This window comes from Panthera leo, chromosome C1 (assembly GCF_018350215.1).
Source record: "Panthera leo isolate Ple1 chromosome C1, P.leo_Ple1_pat1.1, whole genome shotgun sequence".
Taxonomy (NCBI): domain Eukaryota; kingdom Metazoa; phylum Chordata; class Mammalia; order Carnivora; family Felidae; genus Panthera; species Panthera leo.
In genome coordinates this window covers 64258864-64281951 of record NC_056686.1, presented here as the reverse complement: position 1 = coordinate 64281951, position 23088 = coordinate 64258864, and the positions used below count along the sequence as shown (strand labels likewise).

At 39.4% G+C, this 23088-nt stretch overlaps 1 protein-coding gene across 3 annotated transcripts in view; it reads right to left on the bottom strand.

The window, feature by feature from the left end:
• AK5 (adenylate kinase 5) overlaps positions 1-20860 on the bottom strand; it is a 265268-nt gene extending 244408 nt beyond the window's left edge. For 2 of the 3 annotated variants that reach the window (XR_006206173.1, XR_006206172.1), the window contains exons 1-4: positions 15831-15999; positions 9829-9996; positions 5094-5263; positions 4878-4991 (exon numbers count right to left, since the gene is read on the bottom strand). Coding sequence is in view for 1 of the 3 variants with exons in the window: in XM_042952269.1 (XP_042808203.1) it covers positions 4878-4991; positions 5094-5263; positions 9829-9996; positions 15831-16017; positions 20556-20615 (699 nt within the window). In the remaining 2 variants the exon portion in view is untranslated. Of the gene's footprint in view, positions 1-4877; positions 4992-5093; positions 5264-9828; positions 9997-15830; positions 16018-20555 lie in introns of those variants that run through there. The other variant, XM_042952269.1, reaches the window with a different exon arrangement.
• Positions 20861-23088: the final 2228 nt, after the last annotated feature.

Sequence of the window (23088 nt, the reverse complement as noted above, 5' to 3'; positions counted from 1 at the left end):
GAGAAAGACAAAAATCATATGACTTCACTCATATGAGGACTTTAAGAGACAAAACAAATGAACATAAGGGAAGGGAAACAAAAATAATATAAAAACAGAGAGGGGGACAAAACAGAAGAGACTCATAAATATGGAGACAAACTGAGGTTTACTGGAGGGGTTGTGGGAGGGGGATGGGGTAAATGGGTAAGGGGCACTAAGGAATCTACTCCTGAAATCATTGTTGCACTATATGCTAACTAATTTGGATGTAAATTTAAAAAAGAAAAAAAGAAGAAAAAAAAAGAATAGCACCCAAGGAGGGCACAGTCTCAATACATCACTGTCATGTAGCCACACTGCTTAATGGACAAGAAGAATTTTTCAGAAGCCAGCAGCTTCAGAAGAGAATAGAGAACCAGGAGTTGAAAATGGGCTAACCCAGGAAAGGATTTGTTATATGCTATGATTCAGTGACTACCATATACACTGCCAAAATTCCCTTTTCTGAATAGGAGCCTTTATTTCACTTCTCCTGGTCTTGTTCTTCCACTCTTTATTGGTGGCAGGGAGGGAAGACAACTTGATGTTTAGTCTGTAAGTGGCTGAAGAGTCTAATCTGGACTTAATGGAGAGAACTGTACATCAAGTAGAGATTCTTGACTTTTGATCTAGACGGTGGGACCCTGGTTGTTTTCCTTGGGGAGCGAGTGAGTACATTCTATGTGTAGGAAGAAAAGTGCATGCCAACATTTGAATGGCCAGAGAGGCAAACTGTGGCAGAAGCTGCTAGTTAGTTCTCCAATGTTCCATAGGAATAAAACTGTAGCCAGGCACCTGGCTGACCAGCTGGATTATATTTCCCAGCCTGCCTTGCAATTACAACATGCCTAACGAAATTCTTAACAATGCTATGTGAACAGAAATGGTAGATGCCACTATCCAGATCTGGGACTTCAGACCTTCAGACCTTCATATTCTCTTCCCTTCACATGCCAGTTGGAAGCCATATGTGGTGACAACCCTGCTTCGACCATACGAATGATGACAGTGTCCCAGGAGATGGCAGAACAACAACTTGGAAGGAACCATGGTCCCTAAACGACCTCAAGGAGAAAAGCTGCCCAGTCAATCTGGACTGTTCACATTGACACCATTCCCTAGGAGAAAAAATACACTTCTTTGTCCTATATGCCACTTAAATGTTAGGTTTTTTTTTTAATTTGTTTGTTTGTTTTTTTACAATGGTAAGACCATTGCTAGTATATGGCTGAAATTGGAAATCCATGTCTTCCTATACCCTGGACCTGTGAGGAAGTCTTGGGGGAAACTTCTGCACACCTGTGTATACATGTCCACACGCACACACAAAAAATAGCTGGTTAAAGAAAAAATTTGAAGAGTTGTGGTATAATGAAAATATATATTTAGTCTTTGTCCCTAATTCCTGGCACGGAGCTTCTAAAACCTTCAGAATTTCCTGAGTGCTAGTAACATCTTTTGTTGTTCTTAATGAACAGCTTCTGACCATACCTGAATCTCAGCTAATAAAGTGATTCTGGGCAGGGCCCAAAATAGCGTCAGGATGGGGATTTGTTGGCAGAGAGATCAAAATGATATTAGAAGGTGGGAACTTCCAACACCACTCCTTGATCTCCAGGAAGGAGGTTAAAGACAGGGTTAGAAAAATTCTTCAACAATTAACTTTGGGGAGCTTTTGAGTTGGTGAACATGTTGAAGTGCTGGGTGGGGGGTGATGCACCCAGATAGAACATGGAAGTTCTACATTCACAACCCCACACCATGCCCTACACATCTCTTCCATTTGGCTGTTCCTGAGTTGTACCCTTATAATAATCCCCTACATGTATGTAAAGCATTTTCCTGAGTTGGCATCAAAACTGACAAGGGTGTTGTGGGAACGCCAGAATTTGTAGGTGATCGGACAGAAGTACAGGTGGCCCTTGGACCTTGTGTCTGACCTCTGAAGTGCAGGCAGTCTCATGGGACTGAGCACTTAACCTCTAGGGTCCATACTAACTTGGATATTTAGCATCAGAGTTGAATTCAATTATCAGATATCTCGTTGGTATTGAGGTTTGGAGAACTGGTATGGAAAATCTGCACACGTTTGGTGTCAGAAATGATACCAGAAAAAAAAAAAGACACCACAAGAGCTCAAGCCTACATAGGACATGGAATAATCAGGGCTGACCCTAACAGTTTGCTTTACATAAACACCTTAAGCTTTGCCTCTGCACCCTCTGAACCCTGGCAGCTCAGCCGTGGGGGCATCAACCTCAGCACAACTGTTCTGCTTATAGAGGTCAAGATCCTCTAGACTATTACAATGCCAACCTAAGAAAGATGTTAAATTGGACTTTTCCAGCCTCAAATGTATGGTTGAGAACAGTAAATGCAAGTGACTGCATATTCTACAGAGAGATACCAGACTGTCCTATAGAACTTCCTAACAGGTGTCCCCAACCAGTATTGCGATGCTTGGCCCATCACCTGAGGCTGTATGAGAGAAGGTGGAGATAGATCAGGTATCCAGAGAGTTGCTGGAGAGTTATGTATTTCCCGCCCCTTGCCCACTACTGGCCCCACCATAAGCCACAATGGGAAGAATTTCAGGAGTCTGAGACATCACTTTGGGTTTCTGAGGCTGAATCAGGCCCAAGCAGATAAGTGTTAAACTGAATAAAAAACTGAAATTTTTATTTTATATTGGACTGTTTTTTTTTATTAAAAATTTTTTTCCAGCTTTACCGAGATGTAATTGTGGTCTGGGCTTTTTAATACCAGAAAGCAACACTATCTGTTAATATTTTAAAGTGACCAGGAGAGCTTTGAGGTCTGCCTGAGTTATTATTCAAGGGAGAAGAGAGAGATTCACAGTATATTTGAAAGGCAATAGAGAGAAAAAAAATCAAGAAGCTTTTTCTGCTTGTGGCTGCCAAACACATGTCATTCAATACATAGTTTGAGTGGCTTTGAGTGGGAATGTCTGCCTGGCTATCATGCTTCCACCAATAGCCAAGAATCATGCAGAACGGCTGCCATAGCACCCATTTTCAACAGCAACATCAGGTGACACAACAGCAACAACGAAAAAATTGATTTTTCTAGTTTTTCTCTTGTCAGGGATGGAGCAATTAGACCAAGCCCTTAAACTGAGAAAGCATCAGAGGTCCTGGACTACTGTGGGGAGAGGAAAGCCTGAAGAGGGGAGAAAGACACTCCAGCACAACAGATGTCCCCAAACAGTCAACCTGAATATTCAAAGAGAGGCTTTATGAAGCTGTCTTCTGGCCTTGAACTGCCTAAATCCATACTTCTTTTATATAATACATAAATTTACATCTTATTTGACTTTGTATCCTCTGATATAATATCTGTAATATGTTAAAAGCCTATTTAAATAAGTAAGAAAAGATAAACAAGTTCAGAGACAAAATAGGCAAAGGAAAGTAGGTGATTCACACAAGAAATACAAACGGTCAGTAGAGTATCTGAAAATATACTTTAGTAGTAACTTAAGAAATGTACATTTAAAAGCTGAAAGACTACTGTTTCTTACTTATCAGGTTGGCAAAAATCTTAAATATGAATTGTATCCAGTTGGAAAGGGTCTGGAGAAATTTACTCTCACTCAATATTGATGGGACTATAACTTAGAAAAAGCTTTTTGGAGGACCATTTGGAAATAGCTATGAAAAATTTTAAATGCATTTCTATATGACCATGCACACATGTACACACATGGGTGTGTGTGTGTGTTTAACATACAGAATATGGCCTAGATGGATATATAACAAGCTTTATAGTATTTCTATTTCTCAGGAGAGAAGGGCAGTGGAATGGAAGTAGGGTATTAATGGACGTTTACTTTTTTTTAAAATTTTTTTCATGTTTATTTATTTTTGAGAGAGAGAGACAGAGTGGGAGCCGGGGAGGGGCAGAGAGAGAGGGAGACACAGAATCTGAAGCAGGCTCCAGGCTCTGAGCTGTCAGCACAGAGTGTGACGCGGGGCTCGAACCCACGAACTGTGAGATCATGACCTGAGCCGAAGTTGGATGCTTAACCGACTGAGCCACCCAGGCACCCCAATGGACATTTACTTTTTTTTTTTTTCAACATATGAAATTTATTGTCAAATTGGTTTCCATACAACACCCAGTGCTCATCCCAAAAGGTGCCCTCCTCAATACCCATCACCCACCTCCCCTCCCTCCCACCCCCCTGGACGTTTACTTTGTACACCAGGACTTAACATTTTGATGACCACATGTTATTTTTGTAATTAAAATTTTTATATGAAAAATCAGTCACCTTGGCTTTTCAAAGATTAAATATACAAAGTATTTTAAGTGATTTATTTCCCTTAAAGATATATGTATTAGGTTTTGAGCATGCATAGTCTACTGAAATTTGTGTAAATTTGGGCAAACTGAACCCTACCTTGTAATAGGTAGGTGGTTTAGTATTTTACACCCCAGTGAAGAGGGCTTCCTTATTTAGTAACAATGTAGATATAGGGTGATGTTTTATTTTTGCTGGGCAGTATGGAACAAGCTTGTTTTAAGTAATTAAAGATTTTAAAAGATCTTAGAAAAAGTATTTTGAAATAAAATTTAGAGAGATTTGCATTTTTTAATAAAAATAACGAATTCTATTATTAGTTTATATCTCTTCTTTTTTGGCAGAGACTGTCTCCAATTTTTAGGCATGTCTGCCAAGGAAATGACCTTCTGCCAACCCATACTGGGTACTTGCCTGTCTGAAGACCAGAATTCACTCAGAATAACAGCACATCTTCCAAGAAATCTTTTTTTTTTAACCTCAAAATTTTATACAAAAGTAGGTCATTTAAAATATAAAAAGACATTCTTACTTGGTCCTCAAAAGATAGAGCCTGGGCAACATCTCTTGGAAATCCATCGATAACAATGCCCTCTTCATCAGGTATTTGCATCAATTTCTGTTTTATTTCTGTAATTGTTGTTTCCTTTTATAAATAAAAAAATATAAAAACCCACAGTTAGTTAAACTTACACTCACAACTGGTATAAAAATCTTCACAGAATAGAAACAAATTACACAACAATACCTGTGGGGCCAATTCTCCAGTTGTAATTATTTTGGCAATAAGACTCCATTTCCTGTTGCTGCTGGTACTGTGGATCTTCTTTCTCAGTAATTCTCCCACCGAAATGTATTGGAATCCATAACGTTCTGCAATTTTCAAACTCTGAGTACCCTTTCCACTTCCTGGACCACCTACCATTTAAAACAGGCAACATTGTGACCTTCTGATATAATAAGAAACTCCTTTTTGTACAACTAACTCCACCTTGAGATGCAGAATCTAGATCATAGTAGCAGGGTGGGCAACTTTACACCTGTGCCATTCTCAGCGTTAACCTTTAAACGCAGAGCAAGTATAGACTTAGCCAAGGAAAGCACAGAATTATGATCAACTTTATTAGATGAAAAAGACACCTTTTCCTTCACCTATTTTAGTAAATAACTAATTTAGAAAATTGGACAATGCATTTAAAAGAAATCATTTCTTGGCCTTCTATGTAAAAATCTCATCTTTTTTCCCTCTCTAATCAAAGAAAAACTAAGAGATACAAGAGACAATGATCAAAATAATAGAAATGTGTTCGGTGCCAACAAGGAGCGACATTTAGTGAAATGTAACAATTATTTTTCAAACCAAAGGCACATCAATATTGACAAAACTTACTTAAAAATTTTTTTAACTCTGTTCCTGTGTCTCCTTGCTTCATCTCCTTTAAATTCCAAAGAAGTTTTATGCGATGAATATGCAGAGTGGATGGAATAGGTCCTTAGAACAACTTCATAGAGCTCATGATAATTTTGATTGTGTGATACATTAGTATGAGATAATTAACATTTTGCAACCTTACTCAATACTAATCATTGGTAATCATCATTTATTTTTTAGAAGCTTAAGTACTAAAATAATTATAAAATATATACCTCAGATTTTATTTCCAATCACATTAGATTATTTTAATTTATATTTCCAAACAACCTAGACTGACTGGAATCTAAAGTCTGAACAAATTTCTAAATAAAGCACATACCAATCAGCACAGTCTGATTTTGATTTATTACTTCTTGATGATTATCAAAATGAAATATTTTCAAGCACTTAAGCATAAGTTATTGATGGTAGACAAAATGCTTTTAAAGGTCAACGTCTAATAAGTAATGAACTGTTTCGGTAATATTCACTGAAAATAATTATAATTTATTAAGCAATATTGAAAATAAAAATTCAATAGAAAAGTGAGTTGATATTCTCCCTACTAATTCAATGTCAAGTTTTGGCAGGGATTAGAAGTCATTTAATACATAATTACTTAGTGATTAATTTGTGCAAATAATGTAAGTAAAAAAGGACAGGTGTTTTGTTTTTTATAAGAGGGGTTCCGAGTGGGTAGACTTGCCTGTCCAGGGCTTATTTCCTCTTTAAAAATTTTAAAGTGCAGGGGCGCCTGAGTGGCTCAGTCGGTTAAGCATCCGACTTTAGCCCAGGTCATGATCTCGCAGTTTGTGAGTTTGAGCACCGCGTCGGGCTCTGTGCTAATAGCTCAGAGCCTGGAACCTGCTTCAGATTCTGTGTCTCCCTCTCTATTTGCTCCTCCTCTGCTCACACTCTGTCTGTCTGTCTCTCTCTAAAAAAATAAACATTAAAAAAATTTTTTTAAATGCAGAATTCTAAGATCAACTAATGAGAATCATTTCTTAACACCCATACCAACTAATGTACGGCTTTCACTTTTTTATTGCTTTATGAACCTTAGGATAGGAATTTGTTTACATTTTTAACCACTCCCTTTCTAAGAAACTCTAAATCTTATCCTATTAGATTTAATATTATGAACTACTCCTAAATTAAATTCATTACTTTGCAAAATTTTGGTTCTAAATAGCTGTTTTTGGCCTATTAACCTATGTGCAAATCATGGATTGGCTTGAAGTAAAAATTATATGAACAACTCTATCAAATTTAAGCTAATTTGATCCCTGAAGCATGAATGTTACTGTTCATAAACTATATTTCCATGCTTTATCTCACAAACCATCAAACTAAGAGATTAAAAATCCCACTGAATTAAAAAAAATCAAATATGCTAAGAAAGTTATGGCACCTTCAAGAAAAAAAGTTTGTCAACTCATGGAAGCAAATAGCAGACAGCACAAACACATGATTAGCACAACTGAGAGAGAATAGCTTTAATTTATTATGAGTTTGATTAATGAAGTTACCTAACAAATTAATTTTATTTTCTTCTCTCTGAAACCAGAGTGAGCTTAATCTTTTTCTATTTATTTATCTCTAATACTTATAAATATTAAGTCCATCTAACTCCATCTAACTCTTAGATTTAATCCATCTAACTCTTAGATTTAATAATAACTCTTAGAATCCATCTAACTCTTAGATTTAATAATTATGTTAACATAAGAGAGATTCATATCTGTGCCGAGAAGGCTAACTGTAAAAAAAAGTCTGCATCACCAGAAGGGAAATTTTCTTTATTTGAATGTAATACCATGTGGGTATCTGTACCTCTTCCACTCCTTTTTTAGGCTAGTACTAATAAAAATTTGTAAGATTCAGGTACAATTATTTTATAATTTCTCAAAAGTCATAAAATTGCCCCAATTTTCTCAGATGGATTTGGCTTTTCCTTTCTTGTAATATCTCAGTGTTCAAAAAGTTATTTACACTCATTGGTTCTGCATCATTCTTGGAATACATAAAACTTTATAGTGTATAAGTGTAAAACCAGAATCACACTTGTGGGAAGCAAGTTGATTTTACTGAGTAAAAAAGATCTGTGGAGTTCTTCAAAGCGGAGGAGGTTTGAAGCATTTATATCTTCTTCAAAGATCTTAGTTTACTGAAATATTTTAGTCATTTTCATATAAGATTCGCAATACAGAAAAAATTCACATATGTGTTGTTTTACTCGAGAGCATTTTGGTATTACACCTTTTTCATGTACAATCAAGCCTCCATTTGTTTGTCCAATTAATAATCATCAATATTTTAGTAACAGCAAAAAGAAAAATAAAATTGAAAGAATATTTCATTATCAAATTGTGAAATAATTTCCGATTATCCTTCACCTGTAGCATAAAGCATTTCTTCATCTTCTGGGTAAAGACCTCAAGCTTTTTTTTTTTTTTTTAATGTGTTTATTTATTTTTAAGAGACAGAGAGAGTGCAAAAGCAGGGGAGGGGCAGAAAGAGAGAGGGAGACACAGAATCAGAGCAGGCTCCGGGCTCTGAGCTGTCAGCACAGAGCCTGACATGGGGCACAAACACATGAACCGTGAGATCATGACCTGAGCCAAAGCTGGACGCTCAACCGATTGAACCACCCAGGCACCCCGGACATCAAACTTTTAAGCACACAATGCACAAAATTCCATTTTCAAGAATAGAAAGAGATTTATGGCAAATGGTGGCTACCATACGCTATAAGAATAATGACTTTAAAAAACCCAGTTTCTATACTGTCTTTCTACAGGGGTGCCTGGGTGGCTCAGTTGGTGAAGTATCCAACTTCGGCTTGGGTCATGATCTCATGGTCCATGAGTTCGAGCCCCATGTCGAGCTCTGTGCTGTCAGTTCAGAGCCTGGAGCTTGCATTGGATTCTGTGTCTCCTTCTCTCTCTGCCCCTCCCCCACTAACACTCTGTCTCTCTCAAAAAATGAATAAACATTAAAAAAAATTATACTGTCTTTCTACAACATTATTTTAAACAGTAAGGGCTAAATATATTTGCAGTTTCATTTTCATTACACTTAGAGATGTACCAATGTCACTCCTTCTAGTCTGGTGAACTTAGATTCTTGTTATAGCTTGGTGTGTTTATTTGCATGCTTTCTTCCTAATTGTCATCATCATTATATCTTCTGGAAACAGTACTTCTTTACATGGGCTGTATTCATTTGCCCTCTATTAACAATTACTGACTAGAATAGCTTTGAACATTTCACACTAGATTTTTGCTTTTGGTCATCTCTGTGAAAGCTGAGTCAAATTGGAAAGTGAGACAATGATCACATATTTACGTGTTCACAGGTCTTTTCATGATTTTTACAGATTTTGAGGAAGTTGGGATTTGCAAGAACAGTCAAAAACGCAATTTATGAAAATTTAACATTTTGCATATCTGTTTTTTGTGCAATGGTAGCAGACTGATATTTTCATACTTATTCATAGAAATAATTTTAAAAATTAACTGTTATTATTATTTTGATAAATACTCAAATGGTAGGTGCTCTGTAAAACACTATGCTACTAGATTTGCTGGTCTGAAACATCAAAATTCAGACTTTATTTTAGGTGCCAGTTTGCTACAATGATGATTCATTTATATGTGTCTTTACCAACATATTATTATTATTTCCCTTTAAGGTTAATAGTGAATAAAAATTCAATATGTTGAGTAAAAAGATAAAAAAGCCACATCGTGTTTAGAAAACTTCTACCATAGGACAATAAATATTGAAGAGATTAATACTTTCAATTCATTGTAGACAATTTCTAGGACATTGTAATGAGAGTCTATAAAAGTGGAATAGGCATTAGATTATATAATTATAACAATTCTGTTTTATGAAAAATTACACTAAAATATTTCCATCTACTGTCTCTTGAGCTTTTGTTTCTATTGTTTGTCATTATCCAACTCAGTATTTGCAAATAAACATAATAAACGTAATTTCTTGAAATGTAAACATATAAGCAAAGATAGCAATAGTATAAGAATTTTACGTTCTGTCCTCATACCTATGACAAGTATGATTTTTGGTCGAGGTCTAGTAGGATCAAAAACATCATACTCCTCAATTAACTCTGCAGTCTCGGAGAGGTCTGTATCACTTTCTATGGAGAATTGATGGATTGGAGGGAGACGATCATACCGCCGATATGGAAAGTTTGAATTTTCAGGCATCACTGCAAAAGAGTAAGATAACTTTGAAACGGGAAAAAAAGCATAATAAAACAGATTTTGTACTAGCCAATTAGCAGAAGAAAAATTTTAAACTAAATGAGTTTGATTTTTTCAACTGAAGAAGACCCTATCCTACAAGTGGCCTGCAAACTTTTCTTAAAGGGCCAGACATTCAATATGTTGAGATTTGAACAGTCTCATACTCAAGTTGGCTATGGTAGCAGAAAAGTGATCAAAGACAATATATAAACAAATGGATGAGCTTGTGTTTCAATGAAACTTTATTTATAAAACCAGGTAAGGAGCCTGACTCAGGGCATGGGTCATAGTTTGCCAACCCCTGTTCTGGAGGAACCTTCTTAAGCACTGCCTAATCTTACTTGGTAGTTTGTATACATCCTGATCTCTGCAAATGGTGCTCCCTACAGTTTGTAGTATAGAATCTCACAACTCTCACAAGTTCACAGCCGCTAACTCGTTATTAGCTAACAGCTAACGTGTTGTTCAAGGCTCAACTGTGGTTCACGTGGTCATGGCTCCTTCCTTCCTCACCCTAAGTGTCAGTACTCTGGGAGGCACAGAGAAGCCCTAACTACCCAAAAGGCACCTGCACAAAAGAGACAGGAAGTCACTTGGTCTTCCATGAGGGATTTGGTTGTGGGGACTACTGGATTTTAGCATGGCATAATGCTCACATCTCTTTCTGGGGTGTTGATCAGGTAGAACTGTTCATTCTCTGTTGATACAATAAATGAGCTCATTGACTGCTAACCCACTGGACTCACTTCAGTTCTATGAAAAGAGTAGTCTGAAATGATAGTGATTATTCTTTAGAAAATTCTAGAAAGGGTGTATGATAGGAAAGGTACTGACAACGGTATCCTGTTCTGCCTTGAAATTGAATTGCTACACCCAACACGACAAAACTCTCAGCATTATCCTCAATTAGTTTCTTCCCTCACCACTCATATCTACCGCCATAGACTTTATCTATAAAATGTATCCCAAATGCATATACTTTTCTCCATCTCCACTATTACAACTTTTCCCCAACCACCATCATTTACCTGGACTACTGTTATAGACTCTTTACTGGTCTGCCTGCTTACAAGCTTGTGCCCACAATCCACTGCCTGAAATACTCTTCTTGATGCCATCCTATGGCTGCCTGCTGCTTACCATTCACACCTCAGCTCAAATGACACCTTTTATCATATGGCTTTACTGACTTTTTAATCTCAAATAGTTAACTTCAAGGACATCACTCTAGTAATGCTCTACACAGCATCTACTACTTCATCATCTGAAAGGTGTCTATTAATTCATTGTTTGTCTTTTCCCAATAGAATGTTCAGTTCCAGGAAGGAGGGACTTACTTATCTGGAACCATATCCCTGGGATCTAGAACTATCTTGGCACATAGTCAGTGTCCAATAAATATTTGTTGAATTAGTAACAAAGACAATAGCCTTGCTGAAATAGTTGGTTTCCCATAAAGGAAAGCCAGAAGATGGGTAGGCAGAGTGTGGCCACAGGGTGGAGGGCCTTGACCACCAGGGTAAAGGGTTTAGCTTCAATCTAGTAGAAAGCCAGTGGAGATTTGGGGGATGGGTGGGTAGAGAAGTGACATAATAAGATATGAAATACATTTCTGGTGGTGGTTAGAATAAATTTAAGTGGGGAAATAAAGAGAAGAAAGAATAGCAGCCAGGAGTCAGCAGGGGTCAGGAGTAACAGGTGAAAAATGAAGGCTTCAGTTGGAGGGGCAGCATGAGAAATGACATGAGTGGTTGGGTATGAAGAATATGGTTAGGGTTGGGATCTGTGACATGAAAGGAGGTGACAGTCCAAAAAACAATTGCCAGGGTTCAAGTCTAAATGAAAAAAAAAGAACACATTGCATTTAATATGCCATCTTTCTGCTCTCTCTTTTCTGATCCAGAAATAGTGGGCTTCTATATCATAGCCTCTTCCTCTATGTTAGGAACTCCTGTTCTCTGTTCCCTGGTATATACTCAAACTCCTCCATCCTTCTCTAGCTAACACCTACTCAGCTTTCTGTCTCCAAGCATTAGCATATCAGTTCTTCCAGGAAGCCTCCCTGAACCCTAGCCTAGGTTGGATCTATTCCCCTGTTAATATGGTTGATTTTATAGCATATGGTATTTTCTATAGCACCCATTGTACTTCTGTTTACATATTTTGTCACCATTAATATTTTTTATTCCATAGTCAAAATAATCACCAACTTCATCATTTTTATTTTATTTTTTTTTAATTTTTTTTAACATTTATTTATTTTTGAGACAGAGAGAGACAGAGCATGAATGGGGGAGGGTCAGAGAGAGAGGGAGACACAGAATCTGAAACAGGCTCCAGGCTCTGAGCGGTCAGCACAGAGCCCGATGCGGGGCTTGAACTCACGGACTGGACCGTGAGATCATGACCTGAGCTGAAGCCAGACGCCTAACGGACTGAGCCACCCAGGCGCCCCCATCATTTTTATTTTAAAAATTATTCCTAATTAATATAATTTTATACAAATTCTTTAAAAAAATAACCTCAGCATTATATTCTATACCAAATTTTTATGTATATATATCATATATATAATGCATATGCATCAGACTTGTATAGGGTGTCTATCTATACTCCTACAGTATTTACGAAGCATTTCTTTTTAATTTCTTTTAAAATTTTATTTTTTGTTTTTCAATTGAAGTATCCTTAACATAGTGTTATATTAGTTTTAGGTTTACAATGTAATGGTGCAATAATTCTATACATTTCTCAGTGCTCAGCAAGACAAGTAGACTCTTAATCCCTTTATCTATTTTATCCACCCCCCCCATCACCTCCTCTCTAGCGATCATCAATTTTTGTCTGTGCTTAGGAGTTTGGTTTTTTGTTTGTCTTTTTTTCTTTGCTAGTTTGTTATGTTTTAAATTCCACATATGTTTTAAATTCCACAAATCATACAGTGTTTGTCTTTCTCTGTCTGGTTTATTTCACTTAGCATTATACCCTCTAGGTCACTACATGAAGGCAGGTACCATGTTTGTTTTTTCTTGGTGGCTGCATCCTCAGTCCTAAAAGAATGACAACAGTAGTGCTCAATAAAATGGTCATTTTAATGCTCAACTGACTCATTGACTGACTTCATGGAAATAAGAAAAGGAGAAAGGAGTGCAGGTACTGAAGCAAATATGCTACACTTGTTTTTAAAAATCTTGAGTATAAGATGACAATGAGATATTCCAGAACAGAAGCTCTATGGACATTTGGGACTTTGGGACTAGAACTCTTATTTATAACAAATTATTTGTTCAATTGTTTGGCAGGGAAAAAAAAGATGCTTATCTCACATGTATAGTAAAATCCTTTAAAGAAGTATCAGTCAATAATTTATCCTTGCTTTTTATCATATTTTTATGTATGAAAGTAATTTGCCTAAATGGTTATAATGTTTTATTTCATAGAATAATTTTTCATAATAATTATATATTAGCACAGCTATGTCAATATTTCAGCAAAGTATGCATGAATCACCTTTTATTTCTACAAATAATCATGCTTTAAGTTACTGGGAACTTACCAGTTTTCTTTAACTTAATAATATATTCCATAAATTATAGCTAAAACTTACATAGCACAAGTGTGTAAACCATTTGATAAAATAAATTTTATTACAGAAAAGTCTATTTAGAAACCATTTTCTGTCTTTTAGCATGTGTCCTAGATATAGGAAGGTAATAAGGCATTCTTGTCATCATAATACATTGAAAGGTTCTATTTGATGATTAATTAAAAGATCTCTGAGTAGGAATTCTGGTAAAGTATTATTAAGTACCGAGATTCTAAAATTAACAAACAATTTTAATTCTAATTAAAGTTAAATCCACATTTTCCATTCCTGTTTAAGCTTATCCTGCTAAATCAGGAGCTCCAACTTGTCATTTGTGTGCCCAATATAGCCTCAAAGATGGGTTTTGTTCAGCTAAACATTTTCACAAAATTTGTACATGACTGCCTTTAGACAATGACTGTTCTCTCAAATTTGACCACAGTCCCCACTGTTCCCTATTACACACTTGGTCTGCCTGGCTTCTATGTATCATCAAGTCAAGTAAGTATAAAATAGAAGCATTCAGGCTTCATTTTGTTGCAAAACAGTCACTTTGTATACCCAGGCTGAGAGCCACTTTTTTATTAATGGAATGTTATATGCTGTTAGATTTAAATTTTAAAAGGCAAGAATATTTTAGACTAAATCCAGTAATACCTGAGGTTTGTTAGTGCTTTAAGGCTAAACCTTAAAGCGGCTCCCTAAACTTATCTCACTTGATTTAACAAGGGCATGGGTCATGTATTTAAGATTGAGCCAGATTCCACCAGTACGACAACACCCTGGGAAGTAAGTTAGCTGTCTTGGGAAAGTATATGAACACTTCAAGCCCATGAAAACATCATTTTGTTCACTGAAGCAGAAATTTACTAAGTGGTGTGCCCCAGTGGTAACTGGCACTTAACACTCAGGCCTACATGACCAAGTGATGATTCCTGCATGAAGATGTCTCTGAAAAAATGTTTCTGCCTACCCTTTCTGTATGTGTTTCTTTTTTTTAAATTTTTTAAAAATGTTTATTCATTTTTTGAGAGAGAGATAGAGACAGAGCATGAGTGGGGGAGGGGCAGAGAGAGCGGGGGAGACAGAATCCCAAGCAGGCTCCGGGCTCTGAGCTGTCAGCACAGAGCCCTACGTAGGGCTCAAACCCACGAACTACGAGATCATGACCGAGTCAGACATTTAACTGACTGAGGCCCCCAGGCACCTCTCTGAGTGTGCTTCTTAAAAATTAACACACTATGTCTTTTCCCCACACTGCATGCAAATAAAATCTAAGTGACTCATGTAAATAAAACAAACTAAGGCTTATCTCCCTTTTGTATTTACTACAAACACTATAATACTTGTATTACAAATACTTCAAATTGTGTCTGTCTGGCTAAAACTTTTCACGGCACAATTTTTGAAAATGGTGCAAATTTTGAAAATATAATGATCTTGGCCACTGGGAAAGAATGAATTTAGTTTCCCTTGATTAGAAACTAAATTCCACTTTACACATACTATTATACTTCTTGATTTCATCCAGAGTCTAAAGGCTGGTTGGCTGATGTTGAACCACTAATTTTGATAAGCATGTATTTCAGAAAGCTATCAGAATATACTATGAACCTCCTCTAGTGAACTCTAATTCTTAGTTCCAAACTCTTCCTAAAATTGCTAGACAAGTTCATGTCTTCTACTTCTTTTATAGCAGCTAAATGCCTAATCTAATGTATTGAATTCAATAGCTGCATAAAAAATACTTGTTGGATTAACTAGTGTAAACTTAACATGCATTTATGCGGATGCATTAATATGAACTCTGAGTTAGGAAACACATTATTCCAAGCTCTTCCCAGCTAATAAAAAAATGTTGAATTGTTACAGAATAACAGTTTTGTCTATCCATTTATTTGGGAAAATCTTATTTGCAATGTTAAGAAAAATTCAGTTCCCTAATGTAATTCATTTTGCAAAATATTGAAGGCAGAAGTATACAATTTCATTAAGCCTTTAGGGAAGTGCTGGACAGTGGTATGTGATTTTGTTCATCTTATCACAGAGGCGATTAGAATTAGGAGCAGAGAGAGAGTAATCATGTTCCAGGGCCAAGTATCTTTCCAGGTTTTTAGAAACCTAATAAATTAAATAAGTGCCTACAGTCTATATGGTATGTTTTAAAGAGAACTGCTGTAACTGTAAACTATTATTCTACATATACATTACCATTTCTTAGAAAGGATCTCCGTGATTGTCCTCCATTGAGCGGAGGTAAGGTCTTCTTCTCCTGGCTGACAAATGTATCCCACTTCACCTTGTCGCAGCCGCCTAATTCCTTGACTTTCTTTAAACAACTTTCCAAGTACTCTACTGGGTCTTCAGGCTTAGAACACATCAGTCCATTCAAAAGGCTCTGAAATACAACAACAAAATATGCCCACATAAAATATGCTTTCAAACTACCTTTGTTAAAATAGTATATGTCTCATTGTTAAATTCTGGGTTGTTTTTGTTCTTTGCATTTTCTTTTAATGAACATGATTTGATTGAGTAATTAAGATAACCCCTAAATTCTTGACCAATTAACTTTTAGCTCAGCATTTTCTGCCTTTTAAACAATTCAGGCAACTACACAGTTTAAAATGGAGGCACCCTATCAAAGTCAGATAAAGTGCCGTGTGTAAAAATGCTCTAGTCATTATTCATCTTATTTCTACCCAACTTTTTTTTAAAGTAGGATTCATGCCCAGCATGGAGCTCAACACAGGGCTTGAACTTAAAACCCTGAGATCAGGACCTGAGCTGAGATCAAAGACCCGAGCTGAGATCAAGAGTTGGATGCTTACCCAACTAAGCCACCCTGGTGCTCCATTCCTACCCATTCTTAAAGGCTCCAAGCCTCAGTTTCTTCATTTGTAAAATAGGAGTACTAATACCTACCTCAGAGCGTTTTTTAAGGATTAAAAAAATTAATATTTGTAAAGTACGTATTAAGGGCCTGACACATAGTGAATACCCAATAAATATTGGTGATTTTAGTTAATATTATTGTTACCAGGAAGTCTCCCCTAAGCTCCCAGTTTGGGTTGTGGACCTCTTCCTTTGCATTCCATATTACCCAGAAAAAAAAATCTTGCCTGTCATTTATACTAAGACCATCAGTTGATGTGTTGGTCTCATATTCCAAACTGTAAACTCTTCAACAACACAGCGTAGGTCTCTTTTATTTTTCAAATCTCTAGCCCCTGACACTGTCTCTGGCACATGGTAGGTACATATTGGACTGTTTTGTAACTAGGGAAAAAAAATGTATTCAAACCATAGCCTCAAGCTTTATTATTTGATCTATAATGAGTCACCACCATATCCATTGACATTACAGAGGAAAAACCTGGTGTCCAATACGTCACATGTACTCATTTCTAAAAATGCTACAAATTTGGAAATGCTGACTCCTGGGAACTGGACTGATGTGTAAAATATTTTCCTTTACAGTATTTCATGGAAAAAAAACATAGAGGATTATTATCACCAATATACATTATTAATGCACAACACACACATCCTTTGAAAGGCTGACATCTTTGCTAAATACAGTATTTTATTTTCAGGTTATTCTTGTGCAATTTTCTCCAAGTGGTAGGCAGTTCTTCCCAGGTATATTTGTTCTCTCAAATCCCAAATAGTGTGAGTTAGAATGTTCTGAGGAGCTCCACAGCAGAAGGAGAGGAAAATCTAATCTGGGCATTCACATTCAGTTTGTGTGTCATGATCTGTGTTATATACACACAGACACACAGACACACAGACACACAAACACACACATTGTGTTTCACTCCTGACATTGCTATGTTAATATAGTTACCTGTGGCAGTGCTTACTCTGTCTTTGTATGCCTTACTTTCCCCAATGCACTCTCAACCTTGTGTGGTATTATTATCCCCATTTTATAGATTAGGAAACCATGACATAGAGATATTAGTGAGTTGATCAAGGTTATTCAGCTAGAGACCTGTAGGCCCAGGATTCCAACTCAATATATTTTTTTTTTTTTAAATTTTTTTTAAACGTTTTTATTTATTTTTGAGACAGAGAGAGACAGAGCGTGAACGGGGGAGGGTCACAGAGAGAGGGAGGCACAGAATCCGAAACAGGCTCCAGGCTCTGAGCTGTCAGCACAGAGCCCGACGCGGGGCTCGAACTCACGGACTGCGAGATCATGACCTGAGCCGAAGTCGGACGCCTAACCGACCAAGCCACCCAGGCGCCCCTCAATATATTTTTTAAGTTTCTTTATTTTTTTTTGAGAGAGAGAGTCGGGGAGAGGCAGAGAGAGGGAGAGAGAGAGAGAGAGAAAGAGAGAGAGAGAAAGAGAGAGAGAGAAAGAGAGAGAGAGAGAGAATCCCAAGCAGGCTCCACATTGTGTGCACAGAGCCCAACGTGGGGCTGGATCTCACGAACCATGAGATCATGACCTGAGCTGACATCAAGAGTCAGATGCTTAGCCCACTGAGCCACCCAGGTGTCTCCCAAATCAATGCTTTTGATTCCAAAACTCACATATTCCTCTCTATATATCTTGCAAAAATATGATATGGGATAAAAAGAAAATGCTAGATTATCTGTACCCCATACATAATCCAACTACAATAGGAATCACTCAAGGTCTCTCTTTTTAAAATCCCTATTACAGCCTAAAAAGAGTGAACATACTCAATGATATTTTTTTTTACTGGAAAATATATATTTCCAGCCTCCCTAAACAAATCTGACTCAGTTAGATACATGTAGTTGTTTCACAGTATATTGATTCAATAGCAATTACTTAATCTAAAATCTACAGCTGAAGCAGTATTTTTGGTTTGATAGATACCTAATTGATAAACTCTGTATACTTAGAAACTTTGCATACCAATATTGTGATTTGATGGAGAAAATCCAGTTTGGAACCAAAGCATTTGGTTTTGCTGTCTACACTTATCACATGGAGAGCTGCCAGGTTTTACTTCCATCTTGTGCTGGTAAAGCATAGATTCTTACTGGAAGGATGGAGCCTCTGGAGCCTCTGCAGGTCACCACAGTAATCTTCCGTCTTCCAATTGTCCAAGATTGCACTTAAGTACATTGTGTTACTGCATTTCACCTAAAGGAATGGACTTCCTTCTCTGGGTGGGCACTATTTTAAAAAATCCCATCCACATGCAGAAAAACAAAACAAAAAGCATAATACCTGAACAAAAACCCCTGCCATTGTGTTTGCATCACACAGTGTAGATTTTCATGAACAAACTATCAAAAATCTCTGTGGTTACCAAAGAGAAAAACAGTACCCGTATTTATAAAGAAAATAGACATACTATTAAGCAGCACTTTGCCATAAGGAGACAGTCCTGCAGATGTTTCTAATTATTCTTTTAGAAGCACAGAAATGAAATTGATCTCAGTAGTAGTATTTATAACAAAAACCTTCAGCTCTTCATCTCTGTGTTTACTCTTTGAAAATTAAAAAAGAAAAGAAAAGAAAAGAAAAAAGAAAAGAAAAAACTCTTTAAGAATCCTACCTACCTCCTAGGACCTGTCCTTTCGCAACACCTTCTGATTCTTTTCAAGGCTGAGTAACACTCTTGCTAGGTTTGGGTATCAAACACGAGGCTTGTGCTCAGTGTGTGGTTTACCTGGAAACCTTGGCCTCAGCCCAACCTGAAACTGGTGGCTTACAGAGGTGAGATAAAATGAAGATCTGCAATTATGGTGGCCCATTTTAATGAAAATTTGGGAAAAACGGGCATAAAATTCTTTTTCCAAATGGTGTTTTAAAACTCCTTTTAGCAGAACAGATTTCCCCCCCCCCCACCCCCCAACAGGAGAAAGAACTCATGACCTTTGGTTTATTGGATCAGTCTACAGTCTATTATCTTTCAGAAATGGGGGGCCGGGTTGGTAGTATGGAATTTCTCCTTTCAGGGCTCCATCTATGAAGCTTGGCTCCCTTCCATTTTTTTTTTTTTTTTAACCAAAGAAAAAGCACACAGAATTCAGGAAGATTTCAAAATGCCAATATGGAGAGAAGAAAAGGAAGCAAAAGACTCCGCGATGTACGCTGAGGTTTAGAACTAACCAAGGTTCCTTTACTTCATCCCTCAAGCCTCCTCTCCCACATTCCCAAAGTGGTCCTTATCCCCCGGGGTCCTTGGTGGAGATGATGTTGTGATGCGGTCCGAAGACAGAGCAACAGGAGTCACGCCCGCCTTGCCGCTCCCTCTCCGACTTGGTTTCTCTAGGTGGGCTGGAGAAGGCAGGCGAAAGCTACAGCCGGAGAGGCGAGCAAAAAGAATGATCTCTTCCAAGGCAACGGAAAACGTGCTCAGGAGTTCATTCACCGAAAGCGCATAGCAGCGCTGGGTGCCTGCCACCCGGGAGGTAGTGCTGCACTCGACGGGTTTGGATTTGCGTTTTGCATCTTCATCCCTTTCCTCCGAGCTGCTTCCGTCCACACTTCCCCTTCACCGCGGGGTCCTGACCTCGCGGCGTGCGGAGGGGCTAGGGCTCTCGACCCCTACGTTTGGAGTCCTTGCTCGCTCCCGAGCGCCAGCGCACCCGCCTTGGCCTGGCCTAACCCCCAGAGAGCGGGGCCGACGGCTGTCAGCAGCCCACCCTCCACATCCGAGGGGTACGCCGAGGGCAACCTGCTTCCAGAGCTCCGCTGGAAGACTGAAACTTGATCAAGTGAGATGCGGGCTTCTGAGCCCAGCCAGCGGACAAGGATCCCGGCAACCCGCTGGAACGGCGACGACGCCGGGCAAGCGGGAGAGCGAGCTTCTGCACCCCCCTTCACTTCTGTGCCCCGAGCCAGCAAGGTGGGACGGGGCGCGGCTTCCTCCCCCCAACCCCGGAGCCCCAGAGATGCCTTTCCCCGATCCTCCCGGCCGCCTGCCAGCCTTAGCCCCCTACCTCGAAAAGCTGAGGGATTTCCCTGCGGGCCAGATACTCCTTGGCATCGTTGGTGTTCATGGCTGTGCCGCGCGTGCCTTGGGGCGCGGGTGGGGAGGTTCCCGGGCTGCGGCGACCTGGGCTGGGGTTGACGGGCTCCGCGCAGAACACGGGTGCAGCCCTGGATCTCACCCGCAAACACTCCCACGCTCAGCTCTGCCTGCCCAGGCCAGAGCCCCCCTCCGCCTGTCCCCGGGGCCTGTGGTCTCCGCGCTCTCGCCGCCCCCGCCTCGCTGCTGGTCCCCGCGCCGGAGCTGCGGGCTTGGAGCAGCGGCTTTCCCGGCTCCCAGGCAGCGCGGCCACCAGAGGAGGGCGGAGGGAGCGGAGGAGGGCGGACAGCGCGGCGGACGCAAGGCAGCAGCCCGCTCGCCTCTCCGGCTCAGCGCGCCGCGCTCTGCGCCTCCCGGAGCCGGGTCTGCGGCTGCGGCCAGTCACGCTGCGCGGGCGGGCACGGGGTGCGGGGGTGGGGACGGGCGCGCGCTGGGGGCTCTCAGTCACACCCCTCCCAGTCACACCACCGCCGGGGCGCGGCGCTGCCCTAAGCGCGCGGCCAGGGGACGCAGCAACCTGGGACCAGGTGGCCAAAGGAAGAGTCTAGGGGTTCTAGGAACCTGTCCCCCACCCCCGCCCGCCACCACAGAGTTACTCCTGCATCCCCTGGAGTTCTCGGGAAGAAACCTAATTGCTACAGAATTTGTCATGTATTCCTAAGGTTACCAATCTTTCATCACAGGGAGCTGGAGGTAAGGAGAAAAGGGGATTCCATGGTGTGGAATCCATCCTCTTAAGATAATTTTTAGACTTGGGGTGTTTCTATCCTTCAGGAAAGTTTTGCTAGCTGCTTTCTAATTTTTCCCCGTCAAGCTCACAGATCCTTACAGATTTCAGTGTAAGGGCATGGAGTGAGGCTGGAATCTTCATTAACAGAAGGATTGATAAGTAGTCAACTAGTTAACCTCCACAGAGAGGAGAGGGAAGGTGGAGGAGAGAAGTGGGTGGTGGGGCGGGGAGAGCTGGAGACCGCTTAAATTGGAAATGTGCTTGGTGGGTGGCCTGGGAGCCATCATTAATTGAATCTGAAGGGTGTGTAGTCAGTGGACGGTGGGCCATCAGAGCACCCAGGGGCTGTATGGTGCGCTGAGGCAGCCGTAAGAGTAGAGAACCTTGCTATTAAACACGCCATTATCAAGGTATACCCATCCTCCTCCTAGCTCCCAGGATGACTCATTTCCCCCATTAAGATGTCTTTTCACTGCCTGTTTGAAAGATGGTTTATGCCACCCTGAGAATATGACCTCTGTGTGCAGGGCCTGACACTATGGGAGGGTGTGTGAGATAAAAGGTGGCTCTGATGGCCACTGATACCTGCCAGGGAGAGGAGGAACACTGCGACTGTTTCCCAAAACCAGTGTCTGAATGTCCATTTCATGTGCATCTTTGAAGATCTTTTCTTGATTCCATTTCTTGTCACACAAGGAACTGCCACTGAAGCCTTAACTATAGCTGCAATCCTGTTTTACCCAAGGGAGGGAACTCAAGAATTAACTGAGTCTTGTAAAGTAAATGAAGTTTCTTGAACACTTGTGAAACCATGTCGTATGGTAGCCTTAAATGAGGCAGGTGTTCCAGTTCCACAGAAATTGATTTCTGCCCTCAGAATATACCACAACATTTACAATCCCAGCTTCTGACATCCCTTACCTTATCTGAGAGCAGGTGATGGCCATAGTTAAACATTGTCTCTTCCCTATGCAACAATGCTTGAAAAGTGCCAGAGTCCATGGCACGAAGCCTACTTTGTGAGCAGGCACAGCTGAGATGAAGCACCTAGGATTTAAGAGGCCACTTTCTGCAGGGCCTTTCAAGGTCACCTTTTACAGACAAGAATCTGGCAGAGCACAGCTTACACCCTCTCTCCTAGGGAAGAATGTAACCTAAATAGGTATATAATTCTGAATGCACCTTAGTGTAGCCAGGCAAGGATGGCAACTTGCTTATACAAAGAGAGTGGATAAAGAAGACTGCGTTACACTAAATGAATAGTCTAGAGAGTCTGAAAAACAGTATAAGCATACCTCAGAGATAGTGCAGGTTTGGTTCTAGACCAATGCAATAAGGTGAGTATTGCAAAAAAACAAGTCAAATGAATGTCTTGGTTTCCTAGTGGGTATAAAAGTTATGTTTATGAATATTAAAATGTGTAACAATGTTGTCTAAAAAATAATCTGCATACCTTAATCAAAAATACTTTAGTGTTAAAAATACTAACCACCATCCGAGCGTTCAGTGAGTTGTAATCAATGATCACAGATCACCATAACAAATATAATAATAATAACAAAGTTTGAGATATTGCAAGAATTACCAAAATGTGACACAGAGACATGAAGTGAGCAAATGCTATTGGAAAATGGTGCCAATAGACTTGCTCGACACAGAGTTGCCACAAACATTCAATTTGTTAAAAAAATAACAATATATGCAAAGCACAAGA